The 23,739-nt window shown below is 38.6% G+C and overlaps 1 protein-coding gene across 1 annotated transcript in view; it reads right to left on the reverse strand.

The window, feature by feature from the left end:
- The window catches only part of LOC126470717 (P-selectin-like), an 86,832-nt gene that overhangs the window by 47,327 nt on the left and 15,766 nt on the right, over positions 1-23,739 (reverse strand). The window contains exons 2-7 of the mRNA XM_050098720.1: positions 23,125-23,331; positions 22,117-22,341; positions 21,643-21,837; positions 20,125-20,319; positions 15,903-16,097; positions 14,979-15,173 (exon numbers count right to left, since the gene is read on the reverse strand). Of these exons, the coding sequence (XP_049954677.1) occupies positions 14,979-15,173; positions 15,903-16,097; positions 20,125-20,319; positions 21,643-21,837; positions 22,117-22,341; positions 23,125-23,331 (1,212 nt within the window). The remainder of the gene's footprint in view (positions 1-14,978; positions 15,174-15,902; positions 16,098-20,124; positions 20,320-21,642; positions 21,838-22,116; positions 22,342-23,124; positions 23,332-23,739) is intronic.

Here is a 23,739-nt window from a genome sequence, read left to right on the forward strand (position 1 = left end):
CACCTATGTTGGAAATTTAATTACTGGGATAAAATTGTAGGAACCAAGTAAGATTTCCAGGTAATTTTTTCTATCAGATGCCTTTAGGAAACCTACATTCTAATCACACCAACTATTAACTGCTTGCAGCTGTCTGAAAGATAGCATAGTAAGGAATCTGTAGACTTCATAAACAAACTGCAATGCTCAACATTCTGATTCTGGTGGGCCACTCGGGACCGACTTACTGCCATGCCATCCTCTGCTAATGGCATCACTGGACACAGTATGGAGGGGCATGGGGTCAGCAGATTGCTAAAGTGACTGCTCATTTTGTAGCACAAGACTGAGTGCACATAGCACCAGCCTTTCCATCAAGGAAAAAAACTCTGAGAGAACAGGGAATTGAAATCAGGTCCTCCACACAGCAGCCAGACACCATATGCCTTATAAACTGTTCAAAATTTCCCAATGCAGATATGTATAAAGTTACAATAAAAAGTGAATTATTTTTTGGTGTTCAAACTACGGAAACCCCAGGTAGGAATAGCAACAATGTAGGAAAGATAGATTGGTATTTTCTGTAATGAAGACAAGTCAGGTCTTCTTTATGGTAAGTAGCAATCTGTCTTTTCCTACATTGTTGATATTTTTCAGTGCTAATTCACCAGCACACACTTCTGTGTGATGATCACTACAAAATCTACTTATTTCAACGTTTTTGTGCTTGTGACCAGTTGTTATATAAATTTCTCTAAATTTTCCAGACAAGAAGACCTACTGTATTATATTTCAGTTCTGTAATATTCTGAAACCTAACCTCACTTTCCTCTGCATTCTTAAGTATTTTGTAGGGCTGCGCTCAGACTGCACATTAAATTGAAATGAAAGGTAGAGTATGGCATTAAGTTTCTGCGCTGAGGTGCAAAGCATCAGTTATTAACTTCAGGCAGGTGTTTCACCCATTTTTCAGAATTACCATGTTTTTGCAGATGACATGCTACTCATCCAAAACTAATGCATATGCTTTAAACTGTGTAATAATTAAGGTAAAATATCACACTCATGAAAAATATCTCAAACTGTACAGCCATGTTGAAACATGATAAAAGTTACAATTTGCAGAAACAATTGGAACTAATTCCGATAGTGAACTGATTATTTTAGACTGCAGCATCCAAACATTAAGAACATGCTTTGGAATGCTTGAGGACCAACATAAATGTCAAACTATGCAGAGGACCATCATTTCAACTGTAGCTCTCATCAAGGAAGAGGCATGATAAATTTATCACAGGATGTACATGCTTCCAACTGAATGTTCAAAATTAATTTTATTTGTCTTTATCACAAAATAAATTTCTTATTATCAGTTTTGATTGCTGAACTATCATCATCAGATCTAAAGTAGGAAGAAATTTTCTTTTCATAATCTAACATAAATACACAGAGCGTAAAAGAAGTAAGATTTCAATGGTGTGTTTGCTTTTCTTCTTCTTTGTCTTTATCCTGTTTCACTACACGATCAGCAATGTTAGTGGCAGTTTGTGGTTGCATGCACTTCCTGACAGCACCCCCCCTTTCATCCCTAGGAAGAACTCTATGTACCCTACCTGTCTGTGTCTAGTGTAGAGCTCATGTTCAAGTGATGAAACATATTCTATGTGTTTGTGTAAAGTGTAACTTACACTGAAAGTGGGTTTTGGCATGGATGTGGAAAACCACCAGAAAACCAGCTTCAGGCTAGCCAGCTCACCATCCCTCATCATTAATCCATGAGGTGGATTTGATTCAGGGCTGGATTGCCTCCCTGTGTCCCAGAAGAGGTGCATTAGCACGCTCGAATAGTCAGGTAAGTCAGTGGTATGTTCAGTCTTTATTCTTTCATATTTGGTGTATTTATGACTGAACAGTTTTAATTTGTTGTAATTTCTTAATCTGAAGATGATGGTTTAGAAATCAATATCACTACCAATAATAAGACTGTATCTTGAGATCAAAACAAATGAAATTCTGGCACTGGAATATCATCAGGATTAGTTCTGGTTTTGACAGATGATGATAATTATTGTGCATTGTTGTCAGGCACACTAATAAATTCATTCACAGCTCTTAAATACATTATCGTTTGCATAATTCTGACATGTTTGCAACACAAGACAGTGATTGGACTTGAAACTCCAACAGAGAGAATAAAGGCAATGACCTCACTTTTACAATAGAGCTAAAATTACTTTTCCATTGTCTCACACACACCACAAATTTCATAAAATACTAGTACAAACTATGAAGTATGTGAAGCCATAATGCAGTTTAATCAAGGTGTATTATAATGGAGTCAAAATAAACCAGCTGATCAAAAGTATCCAGACACTTACTTATGTCCACCCTTTACCTTTATGTTGGCTTGACATCTGCAGGGGACACTTTCAATGAGGTTTCTGAATGTCTGTGCAGGAATTACAGCCCATTCTATCTCAAAAGCAGAAACACTAGGTCTGCAGTGAAGTTGACTTTCTGACTCATGTCAAAGCTATTCCATTCATTTCAGGTTGTTACTCTGGGAAGGACAGACCATTTAGGAATGTTATTGCTCACAAAACATTGCCTCACAGGTGCTGCTTTATGTCGGGGTGCATTGTCATTCTGATACAATCATAATCTCTCAACTGTCTTTCTATTGTATGCAGTATACAGAGCATATCCTTCTGAAATTAGTATGTTATTAAGCACAATAAGCCACACCTTAAACACAGAAAACACTCCCATGCCATAACACCATGTCCTTAACACTTCACTATGGGCACTGCGCATGATGACAGGTAATGTTCTTGAGGCATTCGCCAAACCCAGTCTTTTCCATCAGGCTCTCATAGGATATTGCAAGATTAGTATTCAGAATCACTTGTTTTGAATCATCCACTGTTCAGTGCATTGCTGTTTACATCATCTGAAATGATGCTTTGAACTGACTACAGAAGTGTGTGGGTTACAAGGGGCCACTCACCCACTGTACCCCTCTCTTTAAACTTATTACACACACTCATTGAGCTAGCTGGTGTGCTGGTAGGACTTCGGAACTCATGAGCAGTTCCTTCTGCTGATTTCATGTGATTTTTTACAACCACCACCTGCAATGCTGAATGGTCCCTGTCCACCAGTACATGACGTCTGCCTGATCTTTGTTTAGATGTGACTCTTCCATCATAGTTCTCCTTTACAATCACATTGTCAGCAGTCAACTTGGGCAGCTTTAGCATGGCTGAAATATCTCTGATGGATTTGTTGCTCAGATGACATCCAGTGACTTAGTCCACCTTCAAAGTCACTGAGCTATCCTGACCAACCTACTCTGGTGTTTCTGCTTGTCTACTGGCAACACAATGCAATCCATCTCCTTTTACGCTTCTTATGATGTCTAGTGGTCGACTTCACAATACATAATGGTGTCCAGATGTGTTTGTTCAGATAGTTTATTACTTTCATTTTTATCTTGGAGATAGCAATAAACATATGGAATGTCTTGTTGCATATGTGGACACACAGCTATGAATTTACTGAACAAAGGTGACATTTTTTGACTTAATGGTAAAAATGCCACCTTCATTTGATAAATGACTTCTGTTACAAATGGCACTGACTATGAAGTATGCAGGCAGACAATTTATGTTCATTCGATAATTCATCTGTTGAAGCTTGTTCATCTTTTCATCTCTCTACTTAGCATAAAATTGCTTGTGGCATAAGCTCACACTTTCTTGTGAGGCAGATGACTTAAATTTATAGTGCTCCACATTCATCTGCCGATTTCCTTCCACAAAACATAGTGCCTATTTTCACCTGGACTGCCATACTGGCAGAATTCAGGACCCTATCACATACCAGTCAGCTGTCAGTGAACTAAATGAAAAAATTACATCTACGTAGGCACTCTGCAAGCCACTGCACAGTGCATGGCAGAGGGTACCCTGTACTGCTACTAGTCATTTCCTTTCCAGTTCCACTTGTAAATAGACCAAGGGGGAAGAACTGTCTATATGCTTCTGTATGAGCCACAATTTCTCATATCTTATCTTTGTGGCCTTTACATGTAATTATTTTCGTGGCAGGAGAATCATTTAGCAGTCAGCTTCAAACGCCAGTTCTCTAAATTTTCTCAACAGTGTTTCTTGAATAGAATATTGCCTTCTCTCCAGGGATTCCCATTTGAGTTCCCAAAGCATCTGCGTACATCTACATCTACATACATACTCCGCAATCCACCATATGGTGCATGGCAGAGGGTACCTCGTACCACAACTAGCATCTTCTCTCCCTGTTCCACTCCCAAACAGAACGAGGGAAAAATGACTGCTTATATGCCTCTGTATGAGCCCTAATCTCTCTTATCTTATCTTTGTGGTCTTTCCACGAAATGTAAGTTGGCAGCAGTAAAATTGTACTACAGTCAGCCTCAAATGCTGGTTCTCAAAATTTCCTCAGAAGCGATTCACGAAAAGAATGCCTCCTTTCCTCTAGAGACTCCCACCCGAGTTCCTGAAGCATTTCCATAACACTCGCGTGATGATCAAACCTACCAGTAATAAATCTAGCAGCCCGCCTCTGAATTGCTTCTATGTCCTCCCTCAAACCGACCTTATAGGGGTCCCAAACACTCGAGCAGTACTCAAGAATAGGTCGTATAAGTGTTTTATAAGCGGTCTCCTTTACAGATGAACCACATCTTCCCAAAATTCTACCACTGAACCGAAGATGACTATCCGCCTTCCCCACTACATGTAACACTTACATGTAGTTTGAAACTATTGGTGATGAATCTAGCAGCCCACCTCTGAACTGTTTTGATGTATGCCTTTAATCCAACCTGGTTCAGATCCCCAACAATCGAGCAGTACTCAAGAATAGGTTGCACCAGCTACAGTGTAACAATTATTGAACTGTATGAAACAAAACATAAATTGGTTACAAACTATGGCGTCCACGCCCTTTATTCAACATGTAAACACCACTACAGATATTCAAATTTAGGTTATGAGATGTTCAATATTCCTGCCATCATTGGAGATGATGTGGCACAGATGAATAGTAAAATTCTGCATGACCCATTGAAGTGATGGAACATTGATGCTGTCAATGACCTACTGAATGGCTGTTTTCAGCTCAGCAATGGTTTTGGAATTATTGCTGTACACCTTGTCTTTAATATAGCCCCACAAAAAGGAGTCACATGTGTTCAGATCTGGATATCCCAGAGCCAGAAAGCAGTCTCCAAAGTGTTCCCCAGGACATAAAATGCTCTCCTGCTTTGATGGGTTAGAGCTCCATCTTTCATGAACCACATATTGTCAAAATCGGGGTCACTTTGGTTAATGGGGATGAAATCATCTTCCAAAACCTTCATGTACCATTTACTAGTCACCTTGCCATCAAGGAATATCATGCCAATTATTGTGTGACTGGACATTCCACATCACACCCACTGAGAGTGAAGAGATTTCTCAATCGTGAAATGCAAATTGTCTGACAGTCAAATCTGCGAATTTTGCTTATTGATGAACCCCTCCAGATGAAAGTGAGCTAAACCAAACCATGCACATACTAATTCCCATTATGCCCTACGGCCAACAGTGCAATTTGAACATCCTAATGGAAACTGTTCAGAAGTTATGGTGATTTTATTTTATATAGTTCAATAACTGTGCAACGGCCTTGCGGCAGTGTATACACAGGTTCCCGTGAGATCACCGAAGTTAAGCACTGTCGGGCGTGGTTGGCACTTGGATGGGTGACCATCCAGCCGCCATGCACTGTTGCCATTTTTCGGGGTGCACTCAGCCTTGTGATGCCAATTGAGGAGCTACTCGACCAAATAGTAGCGGCTCTGGTCAAAGAAAACCATCATAACGACCTGGAGAGCGGTGTGCTGACCACATGCCCCTCCTATCCGCATCCTCAACTGAGGATGATACGGCGGTCGGATGGTCCCGATGGGCCACTTGTGGCCTGAAGACGGAGTGCTTTTTCAATAATTGTCACCCTGTAAATGCAGCCTCCTTTAAAGATGAGCCACACTTTTCTAAAATTCTTCCAACAAACCAAAGACAACCATTCACCTTCCTTACCACTGTCCTCACATGCTTGTTCCATTTCATATCAGTTTCCAATATTATGTCCAGGTATTTAAATGATGTAACTGTGTCAAGCAGAACACTACTAAAGCTGTATGAAGATATGGGTTTGGTTTTCCTACTCTCGTAGATTGACTTACATTTTTCCACATTTAGAGCTAGCTGCCATTTGTCACACCAACTAGTAATTTTGTCTAAGTCATCTTGTATCCCACTACAGTCACTTGACTTTGATACTGTACCATACACCTTAGTATCATCAGCAAATAACCAAAGATTGCTGCCCACCCTGTCTGCCAAATCATTTACATATATAGTGAACAACAGCAGTCCTATCACACTTCCCTGGGATACTCCTCAGTATACTCTTACCTCTGATGAACACTCACCATTGAGGACAACAAGCTGGGCTCTATAACTTAAAAAGTCTTCAAGCCACTCATGTTTCTGTGAACTTATTCGATATGCTCACACCTTCATTAACAGCCTACAATGGGGCACTGTATCAAATGCTTTCTGGAAATCTAGAAATATAGAATCTGCCTGTTGCACTTCATCCATCGTTCACAGTATATCGTGTGAGATAAGGGCAAGTTCAGTTTTGCATGAACAGTGCTTTGTACGAGGGCAGTTCAATAAGTAATGCAACACTTTTTTTTTCTGAAACAGGGGTTGTTTTATTCAGCATTGAAATACACCAGGTTATTCCCCAATCTTTTAGCTACACAACACTATTTTTCAACGTAATCTCCATTCAATGCTACGGCCTTACGCCACCTTGAAATGAGGGCCTGTATGCCTGCACGGTACCATTCCACTGGTCGATGTCGGAGCCAACGTCGTACTGCATCAATAACTTCTTCATCATCCACGTAGTGCCTCCCATGGATTGCGTCCTTCATTGGGCCAAACATATGGAAATCCGACGGTGCGAGATCGGGGCTGTAGGGTGCATGAGGAAGAACAGTCCACTGAAGTTTTGTGAGCTCCTCTCGGGTGCGAAGACTTGTGTGAGGTCTTGCGTTGTCATGAAGAAGGAGAAGTTCATTCAGATTTTTGTGCCTACGAACACACTGAAGTCGTTTCTTCAATTTCTGAAGAGTAGCACAATACACGTCAGAGTTGATCGTTTGACCGTGGGGAAGGACATCGAACAGAATAACCCCTTCAGCGTCCCAGAAGACTGTAACCATGACTTTACCGGCTGAGGGTATGGCTTTAAACTTTTTCTTGGTAGGGGAGTGGGTGTGGCGCCACTCCATTGATTGCCGTTTTGTTTCAGGTTCAAAGTGATGAACCGATGTTTCATCACCTGTAACAATCTTTGACAAGAAATTGCCACCCTCAGCCACATGACGAGCAAGCAATTCCGCACAGATGGTTCTCCTTTGCTCTTTATAGTGTTCGGTTAGACAACGAGGGACCCGGCGGGAACAAACCTTTGAATATCCCAACTGGTGAACAATTGTGACAGCACTACCAACAGAGATGTCAAGTTGAGCACTGAGTTGTTTGATGGTGATCCGTCGATCATCTTGAACGAGTGTGTTCGCATGCTCCGCCATTGCAGGAGTCACAGCTGTGCACGGCCGGCCCGCACACGGGAGATCAGACAGTCTTGCTTGACCTTGCGGCGACGATGACACTCGCTTTGCCCAACGACTCACCGTGCTTTTGTCCACTGCCAGATCACCGTAGACATTCTGCAAGCGCCTATGAATATCTGAGATGCCCTGGTTTTCCGCCAAAAGAAACTCGATCACTGCCCGTTGTTTGCAACGCACATCCGTTACAGACGCCATTTTAACAGCTCCGTACAGCGCTGCCACCTGTCGGAAGTCAATGAAACTATACGAGACGAAGCGGGAATGTTTGAAAATATTCCACAAGAAAATTCCGGTTTTTTCAACCAAAATTCGCCGAGAAAAAAAATGTGTTGCATTACTTATTGAACTGCCCTCGTAAAACAATGCTGATTCATGGGCATACGCTTCTCGGTCTCAAGAAAATTTATTACATTCAAACAGATAATATACAACATGTTTAAAGATTCTATAGCAAACCATAGTTAGGGATATTGGTCTATAATTTTGTGAGTCAATTCTTTTACCCTTCTTACATACAGAAGTCACACGCACTTTTTTCAGTCATTTGGGACTTTGTGCTGCATGAGAGATTTCCAATAAAAGCAAATAAGGTAAGGGGTCAAGGCTGTAGAATACTCACTGGAAAACTGAATTGGGATTCTTACTCTACACCAGAAATGCTTATTACTATGCTGTCCATATGAAAGCCTGTCTGATGGACAAATGGTTGTATGTTTCTATGATTCTCATACATGAACAGTTTCTTGAATGCAAAATTTGAAACTCTGGCTTTCGTTTTGCTGTCTTCAACTGCTGCACCATACTGGTCAACAAGGCACTAGATGGAAGTCTTAGACCTGCTTAGCAATTTTACACAGGAATAGAGTTTTTCTGGGTTCTTTGTCAGATTTTTTTCTAAGGTATGAGGGTTGTAGTTGCTGTATGCTTTGCATATAGATCTTTCCACTGATGCACACATCTCTACTGATCTTTGTTTGTCATCATTTGTGTGTTCTCTTTTGAACCAAGAGAGCAACCACCTCTGCTTCCTCAGCATTTTTGTGAATTTTGTTATTGAACCATGGTGGGTGTTTTCCATTCTTAATCCACTTACTAGGCACATAACTCTCCAGACCACAATTTACAATCTGCTTAAACTTTGCCCATAGTTCCTCTACATCCATCTTACTGGAACTAAGTGATGTCATTGCACTGTCTAAGTGAGATGCTAACAACTTCTCATTTGCTCTTTCTAGCAGAAACAATCTCCTAGTCTTCTTGACTGATTTATTATTTTTCATAACTATAGTTGCTATAATGACATCATGATCGCTAATCATCATTTCTATGTTGCATTGTCGACAAGATCCAACCTATTTGTAGAATGCATTGTGTGTGGGTTCCTGAACAAGTTGCTAAAGACAGTTTTCAAAAAATGTGTTCAAAAGTACTGCACATGACTGTTTGTCTGTACCCCCTGCAGTACATCTATAAACATCCCAGTCTATACTCGGTAGGTTTAATTCACCTTTAACTAGTACTGCATGATCTGAGTATTTACATGCTACTGTCCATAGACTTTTTTTGAATGACTCAAGAACTGTCATAACAGAATCAGGTGGCTGGTAAAAATAACCAACAATTAATTTACTTTCACCTTATACACAACCAGATAATTTCACTGTTGCACTCAACTTCAACCTCACTAGTCACAATATTTTTGTCAACTGCAATGAACACTCCCACTCCTATGGCCCCTAATCTCTCTTTCCAATGTACCTTCCATGACTCACTAAATATCTTAGATATTTCCACTTTAGATTTCAGCCAGCACCCATCACCACCTCCGCCACCCAACTGTATGAATTGAGAATGGCCTCAGAGCCCATGCAACAGATGTTGTTGGTGCTGATGTGAGCCACAACTTGTGGATGACTGAACATTTCATGCTTGATAGTCACAGGCAGGGCAACCTCCACATCTCGGATGAGGCTCCCCAGCAGACATACTGAGTGCCCATTGGCTTTCTTACTAGTGCTAAACACTATCTGTCTAAGGGGCCCCATAACATGCTTAACATTGGAGTTCCCGACAACTAGTAACCCCCCCCCCCCCCCCCCCACACACACACACATGTGCCCGCTTGGACCCCACTGAAGCAGCTAACACATGTCAACTCACAGGGCACAGGGTTAATAGGTGAGGCCAGACTTTGTACTTTTTGTACTTTGTTTCATTTAGTTGCCTGTGCTTTGGAGGGCCTGCAGAACTGCTCCAGATGGACAAGATAAGTCATGCTCCTGTCTGACCCTATTAAACTAGTAATATTTATCAGACATTTCAAAGCGACTCTTAAATCATACCTTCTAAACAAGTCCAAGGACACTCTACACGAATTTTTAATTATGTAAAGCACTGTGTGTAGAAGGCCTTCCAGTTGCTATTTATCTTGTTATTTTAACACTTTGTCTATATTTCTTAATTAATTGTTAGAAAAAGTATAAACATTCTCCTGTCTGTAGGCTGTAAAGTGCTAACGCTCAAGTATCTACTCAATTAAAAGAATATTCTGTTCATACTAAAATTGTCCTCCCCCCCATGAACCATGGACCTTGCCGTTGGTGGGGAGGCTTGCGTGCCTCAGCGATACAGATAGCCGTACCGTAGGTGCAACCACGACGGAGGGGTATCTGTTGAGAGGCCAGACAAATGTGTGGTTCCTGAAGAGGGGCAGCAGCCTTTTCAGTAGTTGCAAGGGCAACAGTCTGGATGATTGACTGATCTGGCCTTGTAACAATAACCAAAACGGCCTTGCTGTGCTGGTACTGCGAACGGCTGAAAGCAAGGGGAAACTACAGCCGTAATTTTTCCCGAGGGCATGCAGCTTTACTGTATGATTACATGATGATGGCGTCCTCTTGGGTAAAATATTCCGGAGGTAAAATAGTCCCCCATTCGGATCTCCGGGCGGGGACTACTCAAGAGGATGTCGTTATCAGGCGAAAGAAAACTGGCGTTCTACGGATCGGAGCGTGGAATGTCAGATCCCTTAATCGGGCAGGAAGGTTAGAAAATTTAAAAAGGGAAATGGATAGGTTGAAGTTGGATATAGTGGGAATTAGTGAAGTTCGGTGGCAGGAGGAACAAGACTTCTGGTCAGGTGACTACAGGGTTATAAACACAAAATCAAATAGGGGTAATGCAGGAGTAGGTTTAATAATGAATAGGAAAATAGGAATGCGGGTAAGCTACTACAAACAGCATAGTGAATGCATTATTGTGGCCAAGATAGATACGAAGCCCACACCTACTACAGTAGTACAAGTTTATATGCCGACTAGCTCTGCAGATGACGAAGAAATTGAAGAAATGTATGATGAAATAAAAGAAATTATTCAGATTGTGAAGGGGGACGAAAATTTAATAGTCATGGGTGACTGGAATTCGAGTGTAGGAAAAGGGAGAGAAGGAAACATAGTAGGTGAATATGGATTGGGGGACAGAAATGAAAGAGGAAGCCGCCTGGTCGAATTTTGCACAGAGCACAACATAATCATAACTAACACTTGGTTTAAGAATCATGAAAGAAGGTTGTATACATGGAAGAACCCTGGAGATACTAAAAGGTATCAGATAGATTATATAATGGTAAGACAGAGATTTAGGAACCAGGTTTTAAATTGTAAGACATTTCCAGGGGCAGATGTGGACTCTGACCACAATCTATTGGTTATGACCTGCAGATTAAAACTGAAGAAACTGCAAAAAGGTGGGAATTTAAGGAGATGGGACCTGGATAAACTAAAAGAACCAGAGGTTGTACAGAGATTCAGGGAGAGCATAAGGGAGCAATTGACAGGAATGGGGGAAATAAATACAGTAGAAGAAGAATGGGTAGCTTTGAGGGATGAAGTAGTGAAGGCAGCAGAGGATCAAGTAGGTAAAAAGACGAGGGCTAGTAGAAATCCTTGGGTAACAGAAGAAATATTGAATTTAATTGATGAAAGGAGAAAATATAAAAATGCAGTAAGTGAAACAGGCAAAAAGGAATACAAACGTCTCAAAAATGAGATCGACAGGAAGTGCAAAATGGCTAAGCAGGGATGGCTAGAGGACAAATGTAAGGATGTAGAGGCCTATCTCACTAGGGGTAAGATAGATACTGCCTACAGGAAAATTAAAGAGACCTTTGGAGATAAGAGAACGACTTGTATGAATATCAAGAGCTCAGATGGAAACCCAGTTCTAAGCAAAGAAGGGAAAGCAGAAAGGTGGAAGGAGTATATAGAGGGTCTATACAAGGGCGATGTACTTGAGGACAATATTATGGAAATGGAAGAGGATGTAGATGAAGATGAAATGGGAGATAAGATACTGCGTGAAGAGTTTGACAGAGCACTGAAAGACCTGAGTCGAAACAAGGCCCCCGGAGTAGACAATATTCCATTGGAACTACTGACGGCCGTGGGAGAGCCAGTCCTGACAAAACTCTACCATCTGGTGAGCAAGATGTATGAAACAGGCGAAATACCCTCAGACTTCAAGAAGAATATAATAATTCCAATCCCAAAGAAAGCAGGTGTTGACAGATGTGAAAATTACCGAGCTATCAGCTTAATAAGTCACAGCTGCAAAATACTAACACGAATTCTTTACAGACGAATGGAAAAACTAGTAGAAGCCAACCTCGGGGAAGATCAGTTTGGATTCCGTAGAAACACTGGAACACGTGAGGCAATACTGACCTTACGACTTATCTTAGAAGAAAGATTAAGGAAAGGCAAACCCACATTTCTAGCATTTGTAGACTTAGAGAAAGCTTTTGACAATGTTGACTGGAATACTCTCTTTCAAATTCTAAATGTGGCAGGGGTAAAATACAGGGAGCGAAAGGCTATTTACAATTTGTACAGAAACCAGATGGCAGTTATAAGAGTCGAGGGTCTTGAAAGGGAAGCAGTGGTTGGGAAGGGAGTAAGACAGGGTTGTAGCCTCTCCCCGATGTTGTTCAATCTGTATATTGAGCAAGCAGTAAAGGAAACAAAAGAAAAATTCGGAGTAGGTATTAAAATTCATGGAGAAGAAATAAAAACTTTGAGGTTCGCCGATGACATTGTAATTCTGTCAGAGACAGCAAAGGACTTGGAAGAGCAGTTGAATGGAATGGACAGTGTCTTGAAAGGAGGATATAAGATGAACATCAACAAAAGCAAAACAAGGATAATGGAATGTAGTCTAATTAAGTCGGGTGATGCTGAGGGAATTAGATTAGGAAATGAGGCACTTAAAGTAGTAAAGGAGTTTTGCTATTTGGGTAGCAAAATAACTGATGATGGTCGAAGTAGAGAGGATATCAAATGTAGGCTGGCAATGGCAAGGAAAGCATTTCTGAAGAAGAGAAATTTGTTAACATCCAGTATTGATTTAAGTGTCAGGAAGTCATTTCTGAAAGTATTCGTATGGAGTGTAGCCATGTATGGAAGTGAAACATGGACGGTAAATAGTTTGGACAAGAAGAGAATAGAAGCTTTCGAAATGTGGTGCTACAGAAGAATGCTGAAGATTAGATGGGTAGATCACATAACTAATGAGGAAGTATTGAATAGGATTGGGGAGAAGAGAAGTTTGTGGCACAACTTGACCAGAAGAAGGGATCAGTTGGTAGGACATGTTCTGAGGCATCAAGGGATCACCAATTTAGTATTGGAGGGCAGCGTGGAGGGTAAAAATCGTAGAGGGAGACCAAGAGATGAATACACTAAGCAGATTCAGAAGGATGTAGGTTGCAGTAGGTACTGGGAGATGAAGAAGCTTGCACAGGATAGAGTAGCATGGAGAGCTGCATCAAACCAGTCTCAGGACTGAAGACCACAACAACAACAACAAACTAAAATTGTTAGGATTATATCTGTGTAACACTTATAAAACTGTTTGATTTTTGCTATTCTAAAAATGTATCCATTAAGTCATCAGAGAACTTGTATCTATCATATAATATCACTTGACTTGTCATACTGTACATATGTACATTAAACAATGAAAAAAGACCACTGAATTACTATACTACACTAACAGGAGAATCTGCTATGATTAAAATGGTATTGTTGTTGCAGAGGCATAACCCTTGTGATGTGAACTAGGTTTCGTATAAACATTCCCCCACAAGAGAAAGGTCCAGGACACGAAAAGAATGATCAACCTCCCACAAATAAGAAACATAGATGTGTACTGTTAAAATGGAAACTGTCCAGATTTTTAACAAAATAAAAGCTAGAATCAATTCCTCTGACCAGATTTCTACTCATACAACTACAGTTTTCAAAGTGGTAAAATGATAAACAACCTTGAAAGTGGAATACTGATATCTTCAAGGCACATCTGCTGTAATTGGGTATGAGGTATACAATGAATAAACCAAAACATAAATAAAATCATAACTTAAATAAGAAAATTTCTAGATTATGATTTTACATATATTCTGATTTAGTGAAAACAAAACATAACAGCCACTGGGCATGGAAAATAAATTGAAGGCTGTGTACCATCTGCTATGCACTGATAAAATGAACTAAAGGAAAATATGTTACTAAGAATAAAACATCAAGAGATTGTACGTTTTGCCAGATTGTCCTTCTCTACCTTTTATTTCTTTGGTGTGTGTTCAGAAATTTCACAGGAAATTAATATCTGCAGTGTCATTACAAGTATCTGTTTTTAGCAATAAATAAATGCTCTTCATGTTTTAAGATGTTACTTACTTCCATTTCAAATTTGTGGAGATAAAACTGGATTTTTTCTTGTTTGTAAAAGCTGCAGTTTCAGATACATGTGACTGATATGCCCAGAATGCTAGAGTTTTTATAGGATTGACATGCCAGCATATGTGTTAAGAAGCTCAAGTTACCAAAGAGACAGACAGCATAACACTATCAATGTATCTATATTAAATCAGAGTTTTTCACTACTGTGACCCAAAGAAACATATCAACAGGTGACCCAACTTATCCACCCATACATCAGCTATCAAGATTGCTTTTACTTTATTTAGGTTTCTAGTTTTTATGCTCTCTTGGTCATGAATATGCTTACAAGTTTCAAAATTTAGAGGTCTATTTTTGATACCATATTTATTCACTTTGCTTGAGTAATTATTATGTAAGTGTTTGATTGTGATCATGATGTTTTCTGAAAATTTAAAATTACAAAAACTAGTATTACATTTCCATGGAAAAAATGGGGAAAACTTTATATTTTAAGCAGCAGCTCTTATAATTATTGCACTTACTTTTGCAGTGAGGAATTTTATCAAAACCACCAGTGCCATTCCACCCATCAGGTGTGCATGTGACAATAGCACTTCCACTAAGTTCATATCCATCATTGCAAATGAGGCTGCACTGATCTCCTACTTCACTGTAGCTCTGAGAACATGATGGAGGATCCCAGTATTCTCGTTCACTGTCCTGCAAGTGAGCACAGCCTGAAATTCAAGTGCTGAATTATTAATCATATCTTGATATTAATTTTTTGTTGTTATATATTAAAATGTGAATAAATGAGTCATACTAAAATATTTTTTTTTACCTTAAACATGATGAAGCCCTCATTCATGTAAAATGAATACTTATTCACATTAACCTTAACTACAGAAAATGTTTGGATAATATTTTTTTTCATTGTGAGACTCAAAAATAGATATTGCATCTCCCACCTCCATAGGAGAAAAGGGGATCTGCTATGTCTTGCAACAGGGCGGCGTCAGTAAATACAGCTGGCATAGCAGTCAATGTGTTAATAATCACAGGTTCTGCATGAATGCAGGCAGCAGAAACATTGCCCATGATTCCATATCCAATCAAAGGTTGCCATCTGTGTGACTCAATGAAGTGTGTTTGTAGATGACCATTGGAAATGTGAGGACCAACTAATCCTTCAACTAGTAGCTGTACAATTGATTCTTTCTCTGTCTATTTCTAGATCTTTATTGTTTCCCTAATGAAGGAATGCTTAAAAATCTCAAAGTTAGAAACTTGTTTTTAAAATTGTACCTGTCAGCTCTGCTTGAGTCGTCATTGGTTAAATATATGATTTTATCATCATATTCAATGAAAAAGTTAAATTACTAACAGCTGATATTACAGCAACATGAAACACAAAGTACTGAATATGTAATGTTTTGAGGTCTGATAGTAACAATCATTTAGGTTACCTTTGCACTCAGGAAATACATTCAATCCACCAGCACCACTCCAGCCATCATCAGTGCATGTGACTGTAGCAGTTCCATTAAGGGTATATCCATCTCTGCAAACAAGGTTGCACTCATCTCCCACGTCTTTGAAAGTCTCAGTGCAAGAAGGAGGATCCCAGTATTGTCGATCACTGTCTTTCAATAGCCCACAACCTAAAATAGATTGGATGATTTATTTGAGATGTAAAAATTAATTATTATACAATGAAACATCAAAATTTGAATTAACATGTATAGATCATTATAAAATTTATTGTTGAATATTAAATTCATTACATCTACCTTAGGACAAAGTGCCAAGCTCTTCTAAACTGAATACTTATTTACACTGAATCTGATTTTAAGAAATTCTTAAAAAATATTTTATCCATTTTGCAACTAAAAGTACAGGGGGTACATAAAGTTTGGGAACACTTTCAATTATTTATTCGACAAGAACTAAACATTGTACAGAGGTCATAGATATTGCATTTTGAAGAGAAACTCTGAAAGTCTTTTTTACAAACATTCGATATGCGAACCATGAGTGACTGGCAAACATCAATATGCTAATCAAATTCTTGCCATACCTATCGCAACATGGCATTGACGACTGTGGCTGTCACTTCCCGAATTCTCTCCCAGAGCTCTGCTACATCATATGGTAGAGGCAGTACATACACCAGATCTTTAATGTGTCCCCACAGAAGAAAGTCACATGGAGTGAGTTTTGGTGATCAGCGTAGCCATTTCATGAAACAGCTGTCCCCTTCTGTAGCATGGCAGATCCACCGATGCGGCAGCTCCATGTTCGGGTACCCACGAAATTCACGATGAAGATGCGCTGGAGCCCCGTCCTGCTGAAAGATGAATGGAGAGTCTGATTGCATTTGAGGCGTCAGCCATTGCTCCCACATGTCCAAGTAGGAATATCCAGTGACAGTGCTCTGGGTAAAGAAGAATGGCCCATACAGTTTTCGATGTGACAAGGCACAAAAAACATTTACCTTTGGGTAAATGCTTTGTACCCCAGATTCAACAATTATGCCTGTTCACTTTCCCACTAGTGTGAAAAGTGGCTTTGTCACTAAAAATTAAGTGATCAACAATGCCATATCCATCCACATTTAAGTGTTGCAACTGCGAACAAAATTCAAAACGCTTGTCTTTGTTGTTGTCATTGAGTTTCTGCACTAGGTCCTGTTTGAATAGTTTCATATACAGATTCTGTTGCAGGACTTTCCATAATGTCATTGGAGCCATTTTAAGTTCACAGGATGCACAATACACCAATTTCTTTGGACTCCATATGAATGTCTCTCATACGTTCTCCACATTCACTTCACTCACACTGGGACGTCTGTCTCTTTTTGCCGGGGACAAGCAACCTGTCATAACGAATTTGTTGTGCCAGTGGTAAATGGCCTTCCTTGTTGGTGGCTTCTTGCTGTACTTGGTTCTAAACATCCGTTGAACAGCTGTAGCACACTTGCTTTTGTCGAACTCCAACACAGAAAGCTTGCTCTGCACCTGAACTTGCCGTGTTTGCGACTAGCGCTGACTATCAGCAAATTATCAAACTATGCTGTGACGGTATACATGAAAATAAAAACTTTCAAGATTTCTCTTCAAAATGACATATGTATGATATGTGTACAATGTTTGGTTTTTTGTGCAATAAATAATCGAAAGTGTTCCCGGACTTTATGTACACCCTGTATGTATCATCTGTGTCTCATTTACAAAGAAAAATGTTTGGGATTTATTACTGCTTGCAAAAGTTGCAGTGTGAGACATATGTCTAGCATGGCCTTAATCATAAAAGATGGGGGCCACTATAAATGGGTGGCAGGGAAGCCAATGCACACCATCTGTCCAAAAAGTTCCAAGACTGATTGTGTTCCTGGTGTATAAGAAATGTCAGTGCAGTCTGCAGTGTCTACGGTAGAAGCTTGAACTAGAACTGTAAACAACAGCTGTGTATTTTACCAGTCAGTGGTAAGCAGCCAGGGTTATGTAGTGAATTAGCAACCATAATATGCTGAAATTGTTGCGTGGCAAATCACAGTCAAGCAACATCATCAAATCATGTGTTCAAGACACTCCCCAGAATGTTTTGAAGATGAGGAAAGTGCATGCATAGTTTGCCTTGTACACAGTGGCTCACCAAAAAGAACCAATTATATGTGCATTTCTATCATGATTTCATTGAAACAAAAAATATGGATAATTCTTTTCAGGAAAAAATGATCACTGTTGACAAGACTTCATGTTATCAACACAAAGCTACCACAGAACAATAAAATGCAGAAATTCACATAATAGGTCAACACTTTGATGATGTAATCAACATTCAAGCCAATGTGGTGCTTGAGTTGAACATCCCAAAGAAGGAATTTTCTGACAGTTTCACATGGTTGTATGAACATTCTATGCATTGTACTCCAGTAAGAGGAGACTATGTAGCACAAACAAATCATTAAAATCACCATGTTAATCTTTCCTTCTTTTTTTATTAATCCAGTTTCAAAACTTTTTGAACTGACAGGATTATGAGGTGGAATCCAAAATTTTCAGGACTGGTGCTGCCATCTGGAAAGTAGGTGTAGTAGATCTTTGCACCGCTAGGTGGCAAGAGCTGCATATCTGATGAGTCAGTGTATGGAGTGGCATTCAGCTGCGAGGACGTGTTGTGTGTCCACAGTGATTTCCATGATACTCTGTGTTTGGTGTGTGGTGATTTTATAATGGATCCATGAACAGAACAGCGTGTGTGCATCAAATTCTGTGCAAATCTCAGGAAAGGTGCTACGGAGACCCTTGCAATGATTCAACAAATGTTTGGGGGGCAGGGCTTGAGCCTTACATGTGTGTTTGAGTGGCATTCAGTTCAGGGCTGGCCATATAGATGCTGAAGATGATGCTCACATTGGAAGGCCCATTAGCCGCACAACGCTAGACATTGTTGCTAAACTTCAAAACAATTAGTTATGGGACATGGCAAAGAATGTTGACTGATGAATTGGGCATGCATTGTGTTGCTGCAAAATTTGTGCCAAGGATCTTCACTGCCAATCAGAAGGCACAGCATGTTGAAGTGTGCACGGACCTTCGTCAGACCGCATCTGATGATCCAACCTCATTGTCATGGGTCATCACTGGCGACAAGAGCTGGATTTATGGTTATGACCCAGAGACAAAGCAGCAATCATCCCAGTGGAAGAGCCCGTGCTCTCCAAGACCCAAAATCAAGACAGGCGAAGAGCAAAGTGAAGAGCATGATCATCGTTTTGTTTGATACCAAGGGAATTGTGCACAAAGAATTCATCCCACCCAACCAAACAGTGAATTATGCATACTACCGTGACGTTTTGTGATGGCTCTGTGAAAACTTGCGGTGACACCAGCCTGAACTTTGGCGTCAAGGGAACTGGCTGCTGCATCATGACAATGCACCCTGTCATACGTACTTGCTCACCAGGATCTTTTTGGCAAAAAACAACATGGTGGTTGTACCCCACCCACCATACTCAGCAGATTTGGCACCTTGCGACTTTGTGCTACTCCCAAAACTGAAACTCAAGTTGAAAGGCATTGGTTTGACACTCTAGAGAGAGTTCTAGAAGCATCACTGGTGGTGATAAACACCCTCAAAGAACAACTTACAGAAAACGTTTGACCAGTGGCAGAAGGGCTGGGACCAGTGTGTATGTGTGGATGGGAACTACTTCAAGGGTGATGGTGACCATTAGCCCAAAGGTAAGATTTTTAACAGATGGCAGCACCATTCCAGAAAATTTTGGATAGCACATTCTTCATGAGAACACTGAGCGGAAACAATGTCCATGTGTTTATACCAAATCAGAGTTTGTCATTTCTGTGATTCAAACAAGTGTGTTTTGAGATGACCCTTGGCGATATTAGGAGCAGTTTATCCTCCTAACCAGCAGCTAGCCAGTTAACTTTTCCCTTATCCAGATTCCTATTTGATTTTTGAAAAAAAAAAAAATTAATTACTAACAGTACTTACGTAATACTCATTTTAATAAGAACTGAATGTATTGTTATTTTGGAGAGAAACTTCTATATTGGGGAAAGTCTCAATAAATAATAAAAATTACTAATAGCTGGTATTACATGAATTCATTAGTGGATAAAATGTTCTGTTTTGAGGTATGTCTGAAATAATTACTGTACTTACTTTTGCATTCAGGAAGATTATTCAAACCATCTGTGCCATCCCAGCCATCAGCAGTGCATGTAACTGTAGCACTTCCACTAAGTTCATATCCATCTTTGCAAACAAGGCTACATTCATCTCCTATTTCACTGTGTGTCTGAGAACACAATGGAGGGTCCCAGTATTGTCCTTTACCATCCTTCAATAGAGCACAACCTGAAATAAAATTGATGAATTATCAGTGATGGTCACATTTATTATTGTATGATGACAGAACAAAATTGGAATTAATATGTCAAGATTATTACAAAATTTATTGGTAGCATTTTCAATTTATTACAGCTAAATGAAGACATATCCCAGATTAATATAAAATGAATACTTATTAACATTAAATTTAATTTTAGGAAATTCTTAAAAATAAGTTTTACAATCACATAATTAATAATAATAATAATAATAATAAAAAAGAAAGAAAGAACTGTGTTTCTGCACCAAAGTCAATTTAGACATTTCTGTAACTTATATAAATATGTCTGTACTTGGACAATGTAATGTTCCAGCTCACATTTATTACATAAATTAAGACATTATTTCACATATTGGATTGTACCACAAATATAAAGGGGTTATTGGCAAGTTAAAGTAAAATAGCTTTTCGGGCAGTAAATGGTACAATCTTATGTTAATATTTGTCTTGATGTATTGGGTTGTCCATCATTTTTGATCAAACTAACACATCATTCACATTCACTGTGAGATATACAGCATTAGCTATGTCTACTGTATTGCATGATATGCAAGCCTCAGCTTGGTACATTATAACAGCTTGGGAGTAACTTATATTTCCAACTAGCAACTATAATTATTAATTTCTGAATTATTTATTTTGTGTTCTGGTGATCCACATTCTAACTATATCACAGGATATGGAACATGTCAGTGTCACATTAAACTATCTACAACTTAAGTTCTATTATAGAAAAATGAATTTACAGATAATTAAATATTACAGAAAAAATAAATATTATAGATAATAAATATTACTGAAAATTTATTATAGAAAAATAATGTTCCTATAAGAGTATACAATGCACAAAGCATAATTGCAGAATTCAGTCGTTTTCACAAATTGAGAGTGTGGTTTGACCAGTTTAATTTGATTTTGATATGTAAGCCCAGGTATTTTGAACTGTTCACCACAGCTATCTCCTGTTCACCTAGTTTTTTTTTCATATTCCTTCATCTTTAGAGGTTGTGTGTAACTGTATACAGTTTTTTACTATAATTAACAGGTTACTCTTCCTTTTTCTACCTTTATTGTTCTCCTGATGAAGAGGAATTTAGTTCCAAAATTTTGTATTCTGTTTCTATAATCACCTCTACCAGCTTTCCTTGAGTTGTTACTGTTTAAATGTATGGATTATAAGCATTTTCTGAAAAAGTTAAATTACTAACAACTAGTATTCCATTTAAATACAGCAAGAAGCAGATAAATGTTCTTTTCAGAGGTAAATTTGTAATAGTTACTGCACTTACTTTTGCATTCAGGTATTTTATTCAAACCAGCAGTGCCATTCCAGCCATCAAGAGTGCATGTGATTGTAGCACTTCCACTAAGTTCATATCCATCTTTGCAAATAAGGCTACATTCATCTCCAATTTCACTGAAAGTCTGAGAACACAAAGGAGGATCCCAGTATTGTCGTTCACCATCCTTCAACTGAGCACAACCTGAAATATAATTGATGAATTATTTGATGTGCTTACAGTAACTGTTTCATAAAAAATTGAATTAATATGTCAAGGGCATTATAATACCTCAATTTTTGCCCTCTGAAAATAAAGATAAAGAAATAAGTTATGATACTGGAGGGTTAATGTTCAGAATAAATTTTGGTAAGTACAATATTATATTAACCTCCATTTTTATTTGTTGAAAATAACAATAATAAATACAGGAAAAGAGTTCATGAAGACTAAGGAAATTGTGTTAAATGTAGGATAATTTACCACGTTCACAGACAAAATTCCTCTTCCATTCACAGTTGAGATCTGATAAAATTGGTCGAGTAATGAATCTTCTGTTTATTGTTAAACATAAATTGTTCGTGCTAATATCAACAGACCATGGAGGATAGCCATCACTTCCTATATCACTTGGTATTTTTACCTCAGTTGGAACCCACATCCAGTTTCCTTCAACATATCGTCCACCTATCCAAATGTTCTGGTAAGCTGAAAAGATAAATAATTTAGTTTTACATTGTCTTCAAAATCTATGAGAACTGAAAATAAAATATTCCCCACATTGATATTGTTTCTAGGGTCATAAAATACACAGTCATTGAACAAAACTTTCCATGTCTTACATTTATTGCTCAAGGTATTGTACTATTGGCATCTTATATTTATATTGTAAGTCATCATATCAGCCATTTGACATATTTACACAAAATGAGAATATATACATTGTGGAACAATATGAATTGAATGATCATTTTTATTCCTCTGAGGATTATGATTTACTCTAGGCACCACAGTTTATTATACAAATGTCTGTGTGTCTGTACTTTCAGTAAGAGGCCATTCTCATGTTTGAAGTCCAAAGTAGATTTCAAAAGCTGTATCTGACTGGTTGTACAAGTAATTGTTAAGTTCATAGTTATGCAGTATTTTCAGTTGATATACTCTGAAATGTGAGTGAACACATTTATAATTAAACTGCTGTCAAATATTTTTTCATGTAATGTGATTGTCCAGGCTTCTGAAATCTTCAGCAATCATGAGAACAGCAAAATGTCTACTTGTCAAAAGACTACAAAATCTGGAGAGTGCTACTTTACAGAATACTGAAGACCAGTTAAAAATAATTATTTGTTACTCTAAAATCATAAAGCTTCAAGTTCAAATACAGATTGGACATAGAACTTCATTTTAAATGAAGTGCAGTTATTTAAAAAATATCATATGTATAAATACTCATAACTGAAAATACTGTAATATGATGAAATAACTTACGGTGAAAGAAACACAATCCACCAGCCATAGCTTCAGTAATGAATTGAGTTTCAGCCATGTCTTCCAAGATTGCAAGATATCCCCCTTCATTTGAACAGATTTGTGCAGCTTCCTCCCATGTCACACGCTCACGATGGAATGTATATTTGTGCCCTTTATAAATATATGTCTCTCTGTCAACAGCAACCAATCTTCTATCATCAGGTGCTGAAAAAAATATAGTGAAAATTAACCAGTTAATGTGGAAAGATGTAAATAATTTTTCAATGTTCCGTAAATAATACATTAAGATTGAACTGGTACTTTATTTTAAAATAGTGTAGTTTGTCTTATTCTACAAAATGAGGTGCCTCTATTACGTGAAGATTTATTCTCTTAAATTAATATCTGACATAAAGCCAGTGTTTCTAGTTTTTCCTTGTTTTTAATTTTGTTGTTCAAAACTTAGAGGTGTGTCTTAGTGTTACTTGCAATGTCATAATCACTTACTACGACCAATACCATTGCCCACATTTCAGTACATTTACCACTGCGAAGACTCTTCTCACATATTTTGAACATGCTGTTCCCTAACTATTCTGTCTTAAATGCTGTATTAAGCATCTGATAGAAAGA

The sequence above is a fragment of the Schistocerca serialis genome, chromosome 3 (assembly GCF_023864345.2).
Source record: "Schistocerca serialis cubense isolate TAMUIC-IGC-003099 chromosome 3, iqSchSeri2.2, whole genome shotgun sequence".
Classification (NCBI taxonomy): Eukaryota; Metazoa; Arthropoda; class Insecta; order Orthoptera; family Acrididae; genus Schistocerca; species Schistocerca serialis.